The sequence below is a fragment of the Alosa sapidissima genome, chromosome 6, assembly GCF_018492685.1.
Source record: "Alosa sapidissima isolate fAloSap1 chromosome 6, fAloSap1.pri, whole genome shotgun sequence".
In the NCBI taxonomy this organism is placed as follows: domain Eukaryota; kingdom Metazoa; phylum Chordata; class Actinopteri; order Clupeiformes; family Clupeidae; genus Alosa; species Alosa sapidissima.
In genome coordinates, this window is record NC_055962.1 from 21,443,662 (window position 1) to 21,464,059 (window position 20,398).

The window sequence follows — 20,398 nt, forward strand, 5'->3', positions numbered from 1 at the left end:
TAGCAACCCGATCTGTTTGAAGACCTACACTGTAAAAAATAAAAGTTTTTTAGCTGACATTTACCGTAAAAAAATACGGTTTTATACTCTATTTTTAATAATAAGAGAATATACCTGTAAAATACAGTAAAATCAGCTTTTTCAAGAAGACTGCCGTAAAAGCACGGACAAAGTCTGTAATGTTTAAATGAGAAGAATCCACCGTTTTTTAACACAGTTGTACCATTTTAAAATGGTTTAGACTTTTAATTTAGTAGTTATCAGTGTAAAAATACTGTGCATTTTTTTTTTTTTTTTGGTGTTTTAACCACCGACTGCTAACTTGCTATGGGGGTCAAACAACATTTCAGACGTGTTTTGGGATTACAATAACAGCTTTTTAAATAATGTACAGCATCTATTTCTCACTAGTGGTCAGAAAATCCAAGTATAAAAAAACAAACAAATGACTTTTATCTGCAAATACTCTAATGAACTCCGGCTTGATTTACTTTGAGAGCTGCCTTTGCTCATTAGCATAACTGCAATTTGATTGGCTGGCGCTCTGCAGCAGTTTAAAAAGTTGAACACATTTCACTCAAATGTTGTTGGGGGAGGGGAGTTCGCTTGGTCGGACCAGATAATGTGGTCGGACTCTCGGAACAACCGTTACTTTTTTCTTCACTCACTCACAGCAACTTTCAACAGAGGAGCTTTTGAAGTATGAGAAACACGTGTGCAGGATGGAATAATCTTTGTAAAAGAGGAGGCACAGCTATCCAGAGGTAAGGTTTAGTTAAAATGCAAGGATATTTGGGTGGTAATAAAACTGTCGACTGCAAATGATTAGCTAACATTAAAAGTATGTTAACAGCTGCTGCTAGCAAGCTAGTGCTAGCCCATGTTAACCATGAATTCTGATATTTCAAAATGGTGTTCACATGCCTTCAATAATGCATGACTATCATAATTTAGATTAAGGAGGAGGACTCTGTTGTGTATTTTACCTATCTTTGTCCTTGTAAGTTTGTAGAACCCAACTAGCTATTGTTTAGCTAACTAGCATAGCACAGCGTTTTTAGCATCGTGCTATTTAAAAGTTTCCAGAAAGGCTGGCTTGTGGTAAATGCAGATTAAACAATCCTGTAGCAGCTAAGCATTATGTTTATGTGAAAATTATTTAGTTGTCTATGTTCACCAGTTTATAATTTCACTGTTGCTGTAATGTGCTTCATGCAATACAGAGAAACTTAGGTTGTCAATAGAGATCTGTTTGTATAATAACGTTACAGCTTTATTCAACAACCTAATGTTTCTTCTTCTGTCCCTCCAATGCCGAATATGAGCAGAATAAGTGCTAACAACGAAAGTACCTTGGATCTAATGGCTATGTAAGTTAACACACCTTTTAATCTATTATACTTGTGGTATTTTTATTATTAATGTTAAGCTACATGTATTGCATTCATAAATTACTTGTGTAAAATGCTATTATGTTTGTTTTGTCCAAGAGTAATGTCATTCATATGGGTTGGTGCTATCTTTGTATTATTTTATTGTTATTTTGTTATATTGGTATTTTGTGTAATTTTAGGAGTTTGGAAGTGTTGGACAGTCCACGGAACTTGCAATATCTATGACAGGTGAGCATCGATGTATTACACAAAGTTTTTTAGGGCCTATTCATAGCGTCAACGTGGCATGTGCATTGTGTGTCTGTTCCATGGCTGCCTGCATTGTGTTTTATCTGTGCATTCATACCAGAGACGTCTCGGATGTAGCACTGCTGTGGGCAGGCTGCCTATTATAGCATCTCTTCACTGTCTCTTTTGAATGGAAGCGCTTTCTACACATTTGCCTATCGCTTGAAAAATACACGCCAGTCCTATTTCTAGCATACACACGTTTTCAGCGTGGTTCAAGACACCTGAGACATGCGTGTCACGCAGGCAGCGTACGCTCTAACCTGTTAACATCGGTGCCAAAATTAAAACGGACAGGTAACGCAGCTGACACACAGTCGCCATGCTTGCGGTCTAAATAGGCCCTTACACAATCTGTCTGAGGCCGTTCATTTGTGTGGTTGGAAAATCCTAATTCTGAAGTTTGTGTTTGCATTTTATTGCTTCCAGCAGACATCTTACCACTGCTGTCATATGTTAGGACACCACTGCTGTTGAATGTAAGATATGAGAACATCCTGTTGTCAAGTAAGGTCCAGAAGTTGAAAAGGGGCTAAGAGCAGCCTCCACTGTCTACTTTATTGAGCACCCTCTCCTGAACAATATGCTGGCTTTTGCTAGAGTTTGATATTGAATTTTGGTGTATTTTTAGACTCTTGTCTTTTTTTAATAGCACATCTTATTCCACTAAATTGTAAGGGTTGGGATGTGTTTCTGATTGTCTAAATAATGGGACTGATTTGTGCTCTCCTTTTTGAGATACACTGAGGAGCAAAGTGGCTTCATTGAGTTCATTCAGGTTATCGTCTTCAATTTTGATCAATGATGGGAGAAAGCCATCAAACCCAAGCTACAAATGATCTGGAGTGAAGTTAACAGGTTTTGTAGATTGCCTTAATAATTATAATTTGGCTTGCATTGCCTAAAACTCTTCAAATCACAGAGTTTTATATTGAATAAATGTATTCAGTTATGAGTGTTTGGCACTTAGCTAAATAAACTGTTTAGATATGAGTTCAGTGTGTTAAAACCAAATTAAAAGGTTTAAGGCAATCGGTTTCCTGAAATGAATTGAGTAGCTACAACAAAGTTTTAAGTTGTCACAACAAGAATGGTTAAAGTAGTTTTAAGCCATCGTTTTTCTCAAATATTTTGAGGAATAATATTTTGTTTTACAATGCACTGTAAATTAATTGGAAACTGTAGAAATACAATGCCTCATTTGATGTTAGAATAAACTTATAACTGTTGGAACTAACTTATGGTGTATTTTTATGATGTTTTTTTTATTATGGTATATGGTTTGACCATGTAAAATGTCTGAAATAAGAGAAAATATATTTAAAAAAAACATTAAAATGTACAGCAGCAAAAAAAAAAAAAAAAAAAAACTAAAAAAACGGTAAAAGGCACAGCAGCAAAAGTTGCCGTAAAATTATGATAAAATACCATACAAGGAATTGCCGTAAAATTACGGCTTTCCGCTCTATATTCACTGTAATTTTATGGCCAATTGTAGTAAAATCACACAATTTCATTGTGATTTTACTAAAATTTCGCCGTAAAATTACAGTCAACATATACAGGGGAAAGCCATAATTTTACGGCAATTCCTTGTATGGTATTTTATCATAATTTTACGGTAACCAAGTGGCAACTTTTGCTGCCGTGCCTTTTACCGTTTTTTTACGTTTTTTTTTTTACAGTGTACGTTACAAAGTTTGAATGAAGTTTCTAAGTTAAACTGTTCAAGAGAAATTGCGTACGGAAAAAGTGGTAAGCGGAATAATAAGAAGAAAAAGTTGCCTAGGAAGAACAGTACAGTGCATTTTCATGCACTGTAATAAAATGAATGAATTCATAGCCTATACACATTGATCTCTGATGAAAGGTGCCAGTGCCATCCTCTCTGTAGCCTTTATGCCTGATACTTGAGCCACCAACAGGACATGTAGGCTTAAGCAGCTGTCTGTCCACATCAGAATCCTACCATGGCTCAGAAACACTGATGAACGTACGCGTCTGAGAAGTCAGCTTTGGTCTTGCTCTGGTAGCCTAAGCAAATTAACTATCGGGGTGAAGTTGATAAAATGTTGCAGACAGTGTCAACGCTTATATGATCAACACAAATACCAGCGCTTATGAAAACTTGTTTTTTTCCAGATTTTTTTCAAATTCACAATAACACGTGAATTACTTGCCCTACCTGTCATGTTTGTTTCATACATGGAGGTATTACATATAACGGTTTCATACACGGGTTTCCCGTTTACCAACAAAACTAGATGTGCGCGCAGCCGTGAGGCAGAAGACGCTTGGTGGCCGTCCACAACGTTATAAACTTAACCTAAATAGTTGGCTGCTGTAAGCTACAATCGGATTTTTTTGTATACCCCTGTTGTCTCAATTATATTAACATCTCATTTCAGACTATATTTCAAAGTTTGACATTCATTTGGATTATTAATATAACATCATATTTTGTCATTTTTGGCGAAGACATGCATTCCGTTAGGGATATTGAACATATTTAACATTCTCTAACCATCAGTTTTCAGCACAAAAACTCATTTTATTCTTTTGCTCTTTTGCATTGCTCTTTGTGGTTCTATGGTGCTTTCTGCCTCTTGGTTGCGCACGCATGTTTTCGTGACGTTCCATAGAAATCCATGTATACATCCACTCCTTTTATACGTAGCCTCCGGAAAACACGCCCACAGCACGCTTTATTTTAGCAGCGAAGTGATTGGACAACGAGAAGTGTCAATCACACATACATGCCATTCCTTCCGTTGTGAACTACGCTGAAAGAGTTTTTTGCAGATGTGGTTCAGCATAGACAGTTGAAACAGCAGGACACCACTCGGTACCATAACTAAGTTTTCCGCCGAATATACAGTCACGATAGGAAACGGTCTTAGTAAATGGACTGTGGAGAGTAGCTGCTAACGAACAGAGATTGAACAGTCGTAATACTTTCTTTATCCGATTTGCGAATCGACTGTACTCAGTCTGCTCAAGGTTCCCTGAACGCGAAGAAAAGAAAATGCCTGTAACAACTCTTCTACCGTTCACGGCGACCCCGAATAGGAAGTCTGCCAGTCCGACGTCTTTTCGACTGACAGAAAAATTCATTTTGCTGTTAGTTTTTAGCGCTTTTATCACATTATGTTTCGGGGCAATCTTCTTCTTACCGGATTCGTCAAAGCTGCTTAGCGGAGTTTTCTTCCGCTCGGCGTCGGTAGAAACTGCCACTCGAACAGGTATAGATAGTGGTTCTATCGGAACGGGAAATGCTGATAAAATGTTAGCTAAAATTAGAAAAGATCACGAAGATGCCTTAATCGAAGCTAAAGACACGCTCCAGAAACACCCTGAAGATATCAAGAAAGACATCAAGAACGACAAGGATCAAGTTGCCCAAGGTGTAGTTAAAGGCGGTAAAGGTGATGGTCTACCGATTATTGAATACGTTCGACCACCCGGAGTAATAGGACGCGAGCCCTCAGACCCGGACACCAAAGAGAAAAGGGCAAAAATAAAAGAGGTAAGTTATGTTATGTGGTCTGTTTAAGTCATTCTTGTTTGTTTTAAATGTCACAGCAGTTCGCAGCATTAACCAAAATGCTAGCTCAGCATGGGAGCAAATTACCATGTCGGCTAGCTGGCGTTACCTGACTGACAGATGTCAGCATCTCAAGTAACGTTTAGGTTACACATAACATAGCCTAATTGATTCGCTAACGTTACTTTACACCAGCCTACCCCACTCGGTACGTAAGGTAACATCATAACCCTCGTAGTAGGCTTACTTTTTATTTAATAATTTGTCCGCTTGTGCAGTAGTGCTCTGCCAGGTCAGTAGTAAACATTACTGAATGAGACTTGAATAAGGCACTTGTCTTTTAAACTTTCTGGCACTCCAAATGTCAATCTCGTCTCTATCTCTCTCTCTCTCCCACAATCACTCACTCACTCACATCCACACATTCATACAAAGACACGTCAGTACTCCAAGTTGGCTTTCAATGACTCATTCGTCAGGCTCTGACACCTGCAAGCGATGTAAACCTGTCTTCCATCGAGAATGTGCACTGAAGAATAATAATACATAGCCACTGAAGAATAATAATTCCAGTAGCCAGGACGTTTCAAATAGAATAACTTGTTTGACCTCGTAGAGGTTTACATGGCATTGTAAAACAGAATAAAAGTGTCTTTGCGTTTTATCACTAGATATTAGCCTACAGATGCGTTGTTTTATCCTGCTACACCCACTGGGTGCATTTAGATAGTTTGGAATTGGCCTACTAATTAACTATGATCATTGCCATTATGCTGGAAAATGCCTTTTATTATGTTAATCTAATCTGGATTAAGAGAAATAGCTGGATCTTTTGGATCGCTCTTTGGAAATGAAATGTAGCCTAGACCTGTCAAACCCGTGTAGCCGCTTGTGCCAGACTACAGAAACACCAACTGGTCCCCAACGGTTGTCCAGTTCTTTTCACGGTGGTGTTGGGAAACCAAACACATCTAAATGGAATCATAATGTACATTGTAGGTTGCCTGCATTCCTCGTGCCATGACAAATGGAAAGAACAGTGATGTTGCAGTTTCCGACGATATCAGATAAAAGTGTTCTTTTAAAGCATGCCATCCATAATAGCCTTGCACAATGCCTCGCATAACCCAAGCGATTACAACACAAATTCCTTCTTTTCAGCATGGTCCCGAAAGGGTAATTGATTCGATAAATACCCCGAGGTCGAAGTCGAACCATGAGATGAACTCGGTGGTCTATGTTTATGAAGCGCTCAGCAACTAGACATTGGTTGATGTCAGGTAGCCTCTAAAAGCCTTTCCAACAGCGTTGTGCACTTTGCTGCTACAAACACAGCTGCCTGTCTGCAGTGTTATGTGCAGTTCTTTTACACTCGCGAAATGCTAAAGCATTCAGCCTGACTAATCTCTCTAATGAGTGAGTGGAATAAAAGAAGAAATAAAGCTATTTCTCTGTAGATTTGTTTGCAAGCGATGTACATAGTTTTTTAGCCTAGGCTACAGGTTGCCTACATTCGTTGTTGTGCATGTCTGTTTTGAGGACCGTCGTGATTGAGATTGCTTTGCCATGTCTGCTGTTGCATTGTTTGCACTTTGGCTGCCCCCTTATCTGCTGCCCTGCTGACTTTGGCAGCGTGTGTGTGTGTGTGTTTGTTTGTGTGTGCGCGCACACATAATGTATGAATGTGTGTGTATAAGGACAAGTGAATGAAAAACTGTTTGAATTGGTCTGAGTTATAGGAGTGGTGTCTCTCTGTGTGTACATGGATAGGCTGAGGTACTGGATATGAGCTCACCTAATTTGTGAGAGTCAGAGAGGCTGTGTAGTGTGAGAGAGAGAGAGAGAGGAGAGACACGAGCTTGATGGTGGATATGAGCTTGCATATTTGTGAGAGAATGTCAGTGTGTGAGTGTGAGTGTGTGTGAGTGAGTGAGTGAGAGAGAGAGAGAGAGAGAGAGATTTGTGCCAGCCACTGGGCAGGTCACAGGGAGGGTCCAACACTGCTTTGCAGAAACAAGCAAGCAGCGAAAAACCTCTGTGCCCTGTCCAGCCATGACCTCCTCATTATGCACTGCTATCTGGAGGGCCACCCTATTCATTCTGTGCCAGCCATATCTCTCTCTCTAAGCGCTTTTGAAGTATGTTTGTATTTTTCTGTATAGGTTACAGAATGTGAGAGTAAAAGCCTACCTACACGTAGCCCTCATTTCTGCATGTTCTGTTTTCTGCAAGGTCTGTGATCTATGTCTGTGTGCCGTTCTTAGGCTTTTTTTTTAAGAGTTATTATTGCGTAGTCTTTATTTCATAACCATTTCCTGATTTCTTCTTTTTAAAAAACCTACCCAGCCACCAGCTGATGACTCTCACTGATTGAACTGTGGTTTCCCAACAAGCACCCTCAAATGTTGCCATAACAAACAAAAGCATCCCCCCTCCCCTTGCACATTTGAACACAGGCCATATTTTCCTCTGGACAGAGAGGCCTACTAGGCTTGACCTCCATGACCGTGCTTATCTGTATGTTATTTATTAAATGTCAGAGTACAGTAGGTCTGTGCCCCTGAACCTCTGTCCTGGAAAGCAGAATGGCTCGTCAGTGGCTGATTTGGTGATCTGCTGTGCATTTCCTTAATGATTGTGCCACCTTTAAGTGAGATCTACAAACTCTCTCTTTTCAGTGACCACAGCCGTTGAATGCAAGCACTTTCAGGAAACAGGCCCGTAGTCAAAAGGATCATAGGCTAACCATTATCAGCAAAAGCCACGATGAACGGTAACAAATAGGCTATAGCCTAGGCTATGTAGGCTAAAGAGTCATATCGTGGGGGGTTTATTGTTTTGTTTTGGCAAGTAGGCGTGTAATAAGTGGGATAATGTATAGAATGTATAGAAAATAAGTCCCTTCAGGGCGGAACATGTCTAGTTCGCCCTGTCGGGACTTATTTTCCCAATAGATGATAGATAGATAGATAGATACTTTATTGATCCTTAGAGGAAATTCAATAATGACCAGCGCTCTATACATTATCCCTTACTTATCCAATCTTTCGTGTGATCATTATGCATGGATATGTTACACATGTGGTCATTTAGCTGATGCTTTTGTCCAAAGCGACTTAAAGCAATCAAGCTACATTAAAGTGTTAAGCTGTATGCGTCATACAAAGAGTGCCAAGATGTGCGATACAAGCGCCAAGATGCTTTGCGTTTTTTAGTATTACTGACACTGATGAGTTCTCTTGTGATGACAGGCGCTGCCTTTGAGACTGCACTGCACACGCACTGAAGACCTTCCGCCCCGCTCTTTCAGGCCTCCCGCAGGTGGGATTAGGTGCCTCGGTTGGAGTCATCGGGGTTAATCACATTACGGCAACCCGTAGAGCCAAGACAAACACATCTCCAGGCCCGGTTCCAGTCTGTGTCACACTTTAACCCTCTTCTTTTTTTCCCTGGCGTCATCCCTTTTCTCTCTTTTGCTTTCTCACTTCCTTTCTCTTTCTCTCTCAGTTTCTCTCTCTTGCGTGTGCGCATGCGTGGTTCTGAGAATTCAGAAGCTTCCTTCCTTTACCACAAAGATATATGATGCTCACTTCCTGTCTTGTGGTTATTATCATTCAATCGCACATGCCCCTCCTCGATCATTTACTTTCTTCATCTAACTTTATAGGCTCTCAGAATAGTCGCCTAAAATGCATTCCAGTTGAGATTTGCCAAAATGTTGAACTTGTGATGAAAGGTGACTGAACTCATTGGAGAAGTATTATTCAGGGTACTGAGAAATTGACTGAAGCTCTTAATAGTTTCACACAGTCAGACCCCCCTCTTTCTCCCCACACACAGACATAAAAGCCAACAGACTTACATGGACACACGCACACACACACACACACACACACTTCTCGAGCCTGCCATTCTGGCTCTTGACCTTTAGCCGTAATTGCTTTGTGTGTGCAAATTGATGTCAAGAACTTTCCTTTTGTGGGAGCTGTGGGAGAGAATAGGTGCAAGCAGGCAGGCTGTGATTCAGCTTTGTCTCAGTGAGCTGCCACCGCCGTGCCACTAGGCCCACTCATGACAGCACCACTGGGGCCTGTCAAAGGACTTTTCACTGCGTCAATGGCCACTGCTTCTAGGGAAAGTAGGAGAGATCACTGCTATAGGGCTGAATGGAGAATTTAATGATTTGAAAGTTTTGTAGACATGGAAATATACTTCAAATCCTTTCTCTCTCTCTCTCCCTCTCGTTCTCTCTCATGTAATAGACAGATTAGAGAGAGGTGTATTTTAATATGTTTCACATGACAGAGTGATTTTCCAGTTATACCTTCTGGGTGAGCTTTAATTGATTTCATCTGCACGTAATCGGTATAATTTTAAAAGTCACACCACTTTTTGCACAGTCTGGTTTGATTCATGCTGATGCATTTTGACTTAAGCCCCCCATAGTTTAGTCACGTTAAATAGAGGTAAGCTTTCAGTAGATTGTCTGTATGTAGGTGAAGTGACACACACACACACACACACACTCACACTCTAATGATGTAGAATTCTAGTGGTTGTCTCCATTTCCAGTGATCATTAGCTACAGGGTCAGCATTTCCGTCTTTTTACCACCTTGTAGGTTGGCCATCCAGACTACTGTCTGACCATCTCGGAATATGTTAGTTGGTTAAGAATTCGTCAGTAGTAATGGTGCACTTGTTGTTACGTGAGCCACTCTTTAGTGTTTGGCGGTGGAGTTATTGGTGGCAAAGTCTTTTTAGGCAAGTCCCTCCACTCGGCGGCCATATACCAACGTTTTATGGGCACTCATCGGGCACAGTCTTTGGGTCGAACTGCGCGTGCGCAAGGCTTCACGACACCAATCTTGCTCCAGCGGCGAGATCACAACACATGATTGGCACGATGTCTTCACAACACACCATATGATTGGCTCAATGTATTCACATGTCGAAGTTTTGCCGAGGAAGGGGTGGGATATTTGTAGACAACGGCCATATTGGCGTGACAAACTAGCCCCATGCATTCTATGGAGTATTTTTTGAGTGCTGTGTCTCCTCATTAGAAAGTCTCTGTTGGTGGCGATCTGAGATATGTAGAGCATGAGCATTGGCTGAATGACGCAATGGTTAATCCTTCAGTGATTCAGTATAAAGCTTGGGGGGAGCTTAAGTTCTTACTGCGTTAAGATCAAATCTTTTCTTTTTTTCACCCTATTCTTAACCTCCTAAAGATGGAATTCTAGAACAAAACCCTCCAGAATTTAATTTGGTGGGCCGTGGTGTGTACACGTTTTGAATTTCGTCCACGTTTACAGTCCACCTGCAAATCAGGGCCTTGCACCAGTGCTGTGCGGAGAGCCCCAGATCGCTCCTATTCACTTGGAGGGTAAGCCAGGGAATGACCAAAACCAAAGGCTTCAGTCAGAGCTGGGGAAGAGCCTTTCTCTGGGCAGATGGTTCCTGATTGAATGGATCTGGAGTCTTTGACTGCTCTCACTCAGGGGCTAATGCAACCAGACTGAAAGACGTCTGGGTTCGGCCCTTCAGGCCCTGGAGGGTTTCTTTGGCCTGCGAGTGAGGCTTCTGCATTTGAAGTTCTTTGAGGCTATTGTTGGTTAGGTTGCATGTGGGGGTGGGTTGGAGGTGTGAAGCTGCTGATGTGCACATCTGCTGCTACACACTGGGCCTCATTCATGGCGCCTTCATAAAAAGCCAAATTGCAGGGAATTTTTTGAGTAAGTATTTTGGGGCTGTTGTTAAAGCCCATTAACTTGCAGGACATCTCTCTGCCTCTCTCTCGCTCTCTCTCTCTCACACTCACACTCACACTCACACACCACCTGAGGAGTTTGCACCAGCTGTGGGAATGACAGCGCTTTCCCGGGATCAGCTGGCCTTAGCTCCACTGCTGTCAGCTGTCTGGCTGCCGGCTCCTCATTCGTTCTCATCGTCAGTCTTGTGCAGAGGATTGTTTGTCATGTCCAGAGCTCAGAACATACTAGCCCCCTATCTTCGGTCTGTCTGTCACTCACCACCAGAGCACATTGGTAAGGAGCTTTCACATCCGTCGGTACGTTGGGGGGAACTTGAGATGGCGTGGCACAAGCGCGGGTCCTGGGTACTCTCTCTTGAGAGCTCAAAGGGCTCTTTTGTTGTGTCTAATGTGCCACGACCACTCAGTGTCATATCTCGGAGCAAGCTTTTTGCAGTAGAGGTCAGACACTGATAGCCCTCGGCGACAGTGATATCTTAACCGAGCGACGATGACGGCGGCGATCGCCTAGTTATTGTTCTGCTCTGATTAGCAAATTACACTGCGTCCCTCCTCAGCCAGGCATTTGTCTCCGCTTCAAGACTGATGTCCTATGTTTGCGCATTTACTGTAGGGCAGCTTGTTGTGTGTCTGATGCAGTAAAGGCATCCCAGAGAAGAGATAATGTAAACTAATGGAACGATCTAGAACTGAGCACACCCTTTGCCTCAGAGATTGATTGCGTTTGTCTGTGATGCCTTTTTGTTTTTGTGTGTTATCTTTTTAATGGCCTGCCTAGGGTAGTTGCCTAGGGAAGTTGCATGGCGATGTTTGCCAGTGAAATCTCTCCCCTACTTTTGATTTATTTATTTGTATATTTTTGAAAGGAAAGCAAAGTAAGTACACACTCTAAATAATTCAGCCCAAATCCTTTTATTTCTCCCTCCTTCGTCCTTGTAAATAAGACATGAAAGGTAGAGCGCGTGATTGAGGAGAGATGGAGAGAGAAATAGTGAAATGGAAGAGGTAGAGAAGGAAGGAGGGATGAAGGCTATGAGAGGCTGTAACAGTGTAAGGAAGAGTTGAGTTTGTTTGTTCTTTCACCTCTACATTTCCTCTCTTCTTGCTCTTACACTGCCCCCCACCCACCCCGTCAAATATTCACTCACTCGCACACACGCACACACACATGCACACATACACACATGCCCATGTTATGGTGAACAGACTGAGCACAGAATCAAGGCAGTGTGAATGGTCTCAGGTCAGACCCATTTGAATAAGCGGTATGACCTCTGACATCTGCACTGAGCCACTGACACAAAGCCAGAATTCAGTTCCGCGGATCAGTTCAGATCAGATGGGCAAATCCAAAGTGTTTGTGTTGGATATAAAAATAGCTTTTTTTGTTAAGACTGGTATATTTTTTCCCTTACACACACACACACACACACACACACACACACACACACACACACACTCACACTCACACAGACATACACACACAGTCTAGAGGAGGAGAGTTTAATGGCTTTACATTGAAGATGTACAGTTTCGCTAGCATATTGTGGTGGTGTGTGGTAAGAGATTGGGCTTTCAATCACAGCTCTTTACACTGATGAGGCTACTCTAGCCTGGACATAATTTATTATTGCCCCCCCCCTTCCCACCCATTCAACCCCACACCAAAGCATAATGGTGTGTGAAGAAGCCAACATGCTGTAGCACAGAGACAACACACATGATGAAGTTCTGGTGCAGAATGGGGCCAGAGCCCATTAGGCTAGCTGGACTTGCCAGAATCGCTCTTGCCAAACTTGGCTTTGATTCCTATTAAACTCCAAAGTCTGTTAAGAGGGATGGGGGTTGTGTTTTCCCTAATTGTGTTAAAATGCCTTCACTCCACCACTCCACCATATCAGATCAATGTTGCTGTTTATCTTCCGCCCAAGGAGTTCTTCGTTAATTTTGTGCAGGATTAATTCTCAGATACTCATTGGGGCCTAAACCAACTGGCTGTCTGGAGGGTTAAAAGGTGTTTGCCTTTAGCTCTTTAGCTTTGTCACTCGAGGCTGTTAAGCAAATAAGGAATGGGAGCCTTGATGTACAGATATGGGAGAGCGAAAATCAATTTGCCTTTCACAAGGCACTCATTAGTTAACCTCGTGTCAACTGATTGGGCCAAACCTGATTCCAATGATTCCAGTGTTTCCAGTAACAAATAGAAATGTCAAGTCAATAAGGGGGCCCCTTTTCAGTTTGGAGAGAGAGCATATTGCTTTGTTCAGGGAAAGCGTGTGGTGAAAAGCTTGGCCTGATTTACAGGTAGACTGTGATAAATCCCTCCTTTGAATTACCTGTGAACCTTCCCTCTGCACAATTGATTATTTGTTTTCCATAGTCGGGATGTGTTTCAAACACATTCACTCTATTGAAATTATTTGTAGATAAAGGATTCATCTTAAGGTAACTGAAGTTCTGTCAAACCTTAGCCTTGACTTAGGCTCAAAATTAAAGGGAAATTGCTGGTAGGTTAAGTGCAATGGTTGCAGTCAAGAGCGAAGACTTACTACGACTTACATTAAACCTGCACATTTGTACCTGTATTTTACATGAAATAATAAAAAAAAATGGTATGCAAAACTCATTTTCATTTCTGAGGATTCTCCCTGCTAATCAGATGTTCGTCACATTCTCAGTCTTAGCCAAGGAACATATTCCCAGACTACTCTTTTAGCAAAGGTTCTAACTGCTGCCTGGAGTATGTGGTTGGACTAGCTTATCTGGATATTCCTGGCCTACCATTTTTTTACCTTTCTTCTTCCTCCATGGAACTCTGGTGGTTGAAGGCAGTGCAGCCTGCCGCTCTCCCCAGGCCTAGTGGAGCTCCGCCCGGGTACTCCTCAGTAATCCTCTCCCCTCTACGCCTCACGGCAGCCAGAGAGAGAATCTCTGGGGGAGCTGTGTGCTGCATACCAAATGCCTCAGTAGTGCGAGAGGGAAAAAAAAGACTGGACCATCCCGCATATTTGCCCCAAGAGAGGTACAGCGGGCACCAGTGAGGGACACTGGAATGGGGTGGTGGTTGGGCTGGGTAGGTTGGTGCAGAGGTGGAAATTACATTTTAAAAATGTGTATCTACCAGCCACTCGCAGATTGATGGTCAAATTTTTGGTCAAATTCACCAGCCACTCAATATTAAATTATTACTTTGTGTCTGAAGTCTACCAGCCACTTTCATATTTTAGTAGCATTCAGCTGGTGCTAGTTTCCATGCTCGTTTGGGTGGAAGGGTTGTTGTAGAGAAGAGTATGGACAGACATGGAGGAGATGTGGATGGAGGAAGTGAGTGACTCAGAAAGATGGATGTTTAGAAGGATGGAATTGAAGCCTATATAGAGGTCTTCTCGGATTGAATGTCTGGGTCTGTAAAGCCTCTCTGGAAGCTTCCTGTGTTCCATTTAATCAGCAAGCAGCTTCATTCGTTCGAGTCGGACGACTGATTTGAGAGATGTGCTTATTCAATCCATGGTTAGAGGGTGAGCACTAGTCATTGGCTGCGTGCGTGCATCTGCCCGCCCAGACGACTGTACATGCCTTGTGTTTCCCCGCTTGTATTGCAATGATGCTGAAAATCACTAGCCTACTCACGTCGTGTGTGTGTGTGTGTGTGTGTGTGTGCGTGTATGTCCTGCCGTCATTTTAGCCACTTCACTCACTTGCTTGACCACACATTTGACTCTGAGCTGCCCTGTCGCCCGATCTGGGGCTCCACAGAATACAGTCCTAAGTGGTGTGGTCAGACATCTGCCTGTTGTAAAACATGGTGGTGTTGTAAGAGGCTGGATGGGGGTCTGTGGGGCGGATGGTTCCCCACAAATTGCTCTTAGCCTCATGGTGTGTGTGTGTTTGTGTGTGTGTGAGATGAAAGGATGTGGACTGCATGAAGATAAACGCTCTGACGGTGGGTAACATGAGGTCCAGCTATTTCCGTGGGCCCCCGTTGGGCTTACACTGAACTGAGGCACTTTATGAGCTGTGTGTGTGTGTGTGTGTGTGTGTGTGTGTACTTTGTGTGTGTATGTGTGGTGCTTAGTGTACAGTTTGCATGTGTGAGGGCTTTTGCTTTCTAGGTTCTGGGCGTATCTCTCTCTTCCCTGTAAGTTCTTCAGGAGTGCTGTGAGAGGAGTAATTGATTTCCTGATTAAACCACGTTATGCTAAAAAGGCCTCCATGCAGGAAGGATTTATGAGCCTGATCTGGGCAGAAGTCTGTAGATTGATTCTTGTGTGCTCTGTTTTTAATGGTGGCAGTGTAATGGCTCGTTTAGCCATCAACATAGCTCAACGTACTTCCTGCATAAGTAAGAACACGCACATTTTTTTTTGAGAGTTTGTGATTGCTCAGTTGACTGTCTTAGGGCTCTTAAAAATCTCATTCATTTTTTATGGATTCCCATTCCTCTGCAGGGTTTTTTTTTCTCCAAGATTTTCATCAACCAAGATTTTGATGAAAAATATATTTCTTCTCACGATAAGAGCACAGTTTTAAATGGAAGTGTTTTGGGAGAGTGTTGTTTTTCAGGCCACTCTGCCGCTGAATGTTTAATGTTGTTATGCTTCATTTTCACCAAGAGGGAAAAAAGATAGACAGTTTACTTGATCTTTTGAATTTAAATTCTTTGCTTTACTTGCAAGAGTTCTCAGTGAGTGCTCCATGTTTCATATTCTTTGTTTTGAAGTTTTTTTTTTTATGTCGTTTGATACTTTTGCTTCTTGTGTCAACCTTTTTTGGGACAAGGAATCATGGTATTTTATATAGTCCTTTTATGTTTGATCCCAGTTTACTATAGTGCCAAATAGCCAATGTAAATTGATCCTTGTAGTAGTTAATATGACACAGCAGACATTACTCATTTCAGCCCTAAACCAGATATTGAGGGTTTGATTTTCAGAGCATGAAGAAATATATTTGACTAACATTTGATGATATCTTATTAGAATATAGGTCTAAGTAATTTAAAACAATATCAGCGTTGTTCTGCAAATGAACTACAGTGTACAGATTCTAGAACAGGTGTGCATCGCTGAGAGGCCTTATGAATAGGCATGCGGCACTACATCTACTGATTCTAGAACTGTTGTGGAACTGAAATGGAGCACCACACAGAAACAGCAACAGTGCGGCTAACAGCAGCAGAGATGAGATGGCATCTTATTGTTGGCACTCTGCACTGGCATAGCTGTTGGCATGGGGAGTGGGTATGTGGCTCACACAATCAAAGAGCCAGGTGGGCACACAACCCTGCCTTTTCTTTGCTCTTCACATCCCAGATGTGTGTCCGTAATGTCTGTTGGAAGGCTGACTTTGGCAGGAGGCGTGCGTGCGTGAATAATTAAGTGTAGACTATGTTGTGTGGCAGGGGACCTACGCTTTTTGAGCCTGCCCTGTGTGTACTTGAAGGAGAGGAGAGGAGAGCAAGAGAGAGAGAGACCGAGAGAGCATGCGTGTCAGCCTGGGTTTGTGTTGGCAAGAGATAAAAGAGTACAATTGAATTGTGTGTGAATGTGCTCATGTTCGTTACAAACCAGGTGGGCACTTTGTTTCCAGTGGGTTCAGTTGCCCTGGCAAGAGGGCTTTGCACCCGTCTGTTCTGTGTGTGTTTGTGTGTGCGCTCTTCGGGGGCCTGGACAAATGTAAGTTGGTACGTGCGTGCGTGCATATGTGCATGCGTATTAGAGTGAGTCATGAAAGTTGGACGTTCATTTGTCTGAGCAAAAGTCACTCAGTGTCCACCTCAGTACATTGATCTGCATTATTCAAAACCACACACACACACACACACACACACACGCAAATACACATGCAAATACACATGCACTTCCAAAACACACACTTCCCCCAAAGGTATTGAAACAGCTATTGAGTAACCGATTCTTCAATAGTCTCCTTTTGCACACATGGTCATTAACTGTGGTCTTTGCTCGTCTGTCAATGATACACACCATCATGGTGTGTACTGACAGGAAAGGATAGGCTGTTGGGTGAGTGGGGGGGCTTCTCTGCTCCTCGTGTTTGAGTCTAATGACATGCTTGAGCACAGCCCCTGCCTTAGGGGACACAGACACTGATACAGTGACACCGTTGTTCGATCCATCACTAAGTAGCTGTACCGTCCAGAGACCTGCAGTGCAGTCAGATGGCTTCTCTGGTGTGACGGGAATGTTGGAAAATGAATGTTGTAAAGAATATCTGGGTTAATTACATTGATGCAAAACAGAATCTTTTGTTTTGTTTAAAAAAAAAAAAAAACTCCCCTGGTGAAGGGTTAAAAAAAAAGACCTTGACTATAGACTCTTCACCGCTCTAAAAGCCCAAAAGAGTTATTGTAGCAACACATGGCTCTGTAATATTTTTAGGGGCGATTTATGCAGCACCAGCCAGGGCTAAATCTGCGGCTTCAAGTGGCCCTGCTTCAGTGTACAGTAGTCTGACCATATGTCTGTCCTGTAAGACTGAAGTCTCCCCTGGGAGCTGGGCATGATGACCTAAATGGCACATATATTTAGTAGGCTATTCCATGAGATGCATGAGTTCCGAGGCCCAGATGGACACCTCTCTCTCCCTCTCTCTCTCTCTCTCTCTCTCTCTCTCTCTCTCTCGTGTCCCCGTCGTCTCAAAATGGATTATAATAATCAGCAATAACCAGTTATCCTTGTTCCATTGAAACATTAAACGTGTGATTTATGGCGTTTAGCCTTATCTTCACAAGCCACATGTTTTGTTGTTTATTGTTGAGCGGCATCAAAAATGACTGCAATGACAGTAGCATTTGTTGCTATGGTGCTTTTATGACATGCTGGATTTTGGTTTTGGACATCACCACCACCTTTACATTTGGGCATTGAAAGGAGCAATTCCGCTTAGCTTCTCCATGAAAGAGAATCTCCTCTCTCGTTTCAGGGCGAGCTTCTCACCTTACATCCCTACAGCTTTTTTGAGATCGACAGACCTCTAACGCCTCCCTCTTTTATCTCTCCATCCCTCCATCTCTGCCCCCACCCGTCATTCATAACACTCCTTTTGATTAGCGAACGACTGAATATAGGGCAGAGCTTCTCTTACTGCCCTCATTACATCACATTGGTATAATGCCGCCACACTTGGAGGATTTTCCCTCCCTCCCATTCTGTTTTCTCTCTCCCTCCCTCCCAATTCCGTCTTCTATCTCTCTCTCTCTCTCTCCCTCCCTCCCAATTCTGTCTTCTATCTCTCTCTCTCTCTCTCCCTCCCTCCCATTCCGTCTTTCTCTCTCTATCCTCTCTCTCTCTCCCTCCCTCCCATTCCGTATTCTATCTCTCTCTCTCTCTCCCTCCCATTCCATCTTCTCTCTCTCTCTCTCCCTCCCTCCCATTCCGTCTTTCTCTCTCTATCCTCTCTCTCTCTCCCTCCCTCCCATTCCGTATTCTATCTCTCTCTCTCTCTCCCTCCCATTCCATCTTCTCTCTCTCTCTCTCTCTCTCTTTCTCTCTGTCAGCCTTTCTTCCGAAGGTGCTCTGTAATCATAGCTGAGTAGATCATCCCGCCTTGCTGTCTTCAGTGATTGATTTTCCTGTATGAAGGGGGGTTAGCTGTCGACGACTGCTATTAACATGCTGCACTGATCTCATCTCCATTGTGGAGTGCTTAAAGTAACCCCCCCATCAGGGAATATGGCCGTGGCGGAATTACCCCTTGTCCTAATTCCCATGTTCGGCAGTGGAAGCCATTGGAGTAATTAGTAGTGTAGCATTGTAGCACCTTCACACTGATTACTGCCTTAAACGGCTTAGGAAACAAGACCCTAACCTTAATATATAGATCCAGAGAACTGTAGAATGGTTTGAGGGGGCCCGGGATAGAAACGTTTGAGAACCCTTGACTTAAAACATCAACGTTTTGGGCAGTATTTGGTGTTTGCATGTTATATCTGAAGTGAATTTGGTCACACAAAGTTTGTGAAACAGAGTCCAGAGTCCTTCAGCGTGACTGAGGGGGGTGTGTGTGTGCGTGTGTGGGGGGCAATAAGCACGAGTGTGTGTGTGTGTGTGTGCGTGTGTGTGGGGCAATAAGCGCAAGTGTGTGTGCGTGCGCGTGTGTGTGTGTGTGTGTGTGTGTGTGTGTGTGTGTGGGGCAATAAGTGCGAGTGGGGGGTGCCAGTCATTGTTTTTACTCTGTGTGGAGTAGAGGAAGAGGAGCATAACCTGCATGCTGAGATGACAGCTGAACAGATCATGTAGCCAAGATGAGTTGCTGAGCCAAGTTTTGAGTGATTCGTTCCTTTAGATCTACATGTTGCTCAGAGTGCCACTGAAGCCTTGGCAGATGGAGGAGTTCTGTTAGTTTCAGAGATCTGCAAAGAGCTCATCCCACTACTTACCCCCCCCCCCCCCCCCCCTTCTCTCTCTCTCTCTCTCTCTCTCTCTCTCTCTCTCTCTCTCTCTCTCTGCTGGTACAAGATGGTCAGAATGCTCTCTCTATCTCTCTCTCAAATTCAAAAGGTGCTTTCAAAAGGTGCTTTATTGGCATGACAAATAGTTACATTTATGTAACAATTGCTTTGGCAATACATAATATATCATGACATAAGCAAAGTGAATTGTAAACAGAGATGGGGTTTTTTTTTCTGTGTATACTGTACATGTGTGTGTGTGTGTGTCTGTGTGTGTCTGTCCATGCCAGTTTCTCTCTCTCCCTCACTAAAGGTCTCCTAGGTTTCCGTTTACAACAAAGGCGGAAGCAGATTAGAACATATTTATATCCTAATTAGGTCCCCATCAGTGTACAAAGGCTGCTGATTTCACGGCACATCAAAGATGCCGGGTGAATAGAGATGGAGGGGTATGTGTGTGTGTGTGGCAATCAGTATGTTTTTGAGTATATTACTAAATTAGTAGTGACTTGAGTCTGTTTCAAATGAAACTTTAAGTGTGTAATCACTGTGTTTTATAGTGTGCCCTATATTTTGACAGATATATTTTATTGTCTGTTTGTCATGCGTTGCGAGTTAGTCAGGCATAGCTGCAGACAAATGTAATTCCAAGTGTAGGACTAAGCTTAGTTGTTTGTACATTCAAATATGTTTTCTGTACCTCACATTTTTGTGCTTGAGTTAATGTTTAACCAGCTAGCGGCGCCTGGCTTGTTTGGCAGCAGTGTAAAACTCACACACACCTCTATAATGTGTTGACGGTGGTTTGACACATACACACACACGCACCTCTATATTGTGTTGACGGTGGTTGAACACACACACACACCTCTAGAATGTGTTGACAACAACCACATCCTCTTAGCCGGAGCGCTGTAGTTGGATTAACTGAACGCTGACTGAAAGGTTGATTAATGAATAAGGTTGATTAATAAATAACGTTTTTCA

The 20,398-nt window shown here is 42.8% G+C and overlaps 1 protein-coding gene and 1 long non-coding RNA gene across 2 annotated transcripts in view; both read left to right on the forward strand.

Moving 5' to 3' along the window:
- The first annotated feature begins 494 nt into the window (after window positions 1–494).
- Window positions 495–2,919, forward strand: LOC121712089. The gene is made up of 4 exons (XR_006032506.1): window positions 495–764; window positions 1,329–1,370; window positions 1,574–1,622; window positions 2,112–2,919. It is a non-coding gene; the product is annotated as an uncharacterized LOC121712089 (long non-coding RNA).
- A 1,508-nt stretch (window positions 2,920–4,427) lies between these two features.
- Window positions 4,428–20,398, forward strand: part of LOC121712001 (mannosyl-oligosaccharide 1,2-alpha-mannosidase IA-like) — a 128,854-nt gene continuing 112,883 nt past the window's right edge. The window contains exon 1 of the mRNA XM_042095903.1: window positions 4,428–5,208. Within this exon, the coding sequence (XP_041951837.1) occupies window positions 4,708–5,208 (501 nt within the window). The 5' untranslated portion in view covers window positions 4,428–4,707. The remainder of the gene's footprint in view (window positions 5,209–20,398) is intronic.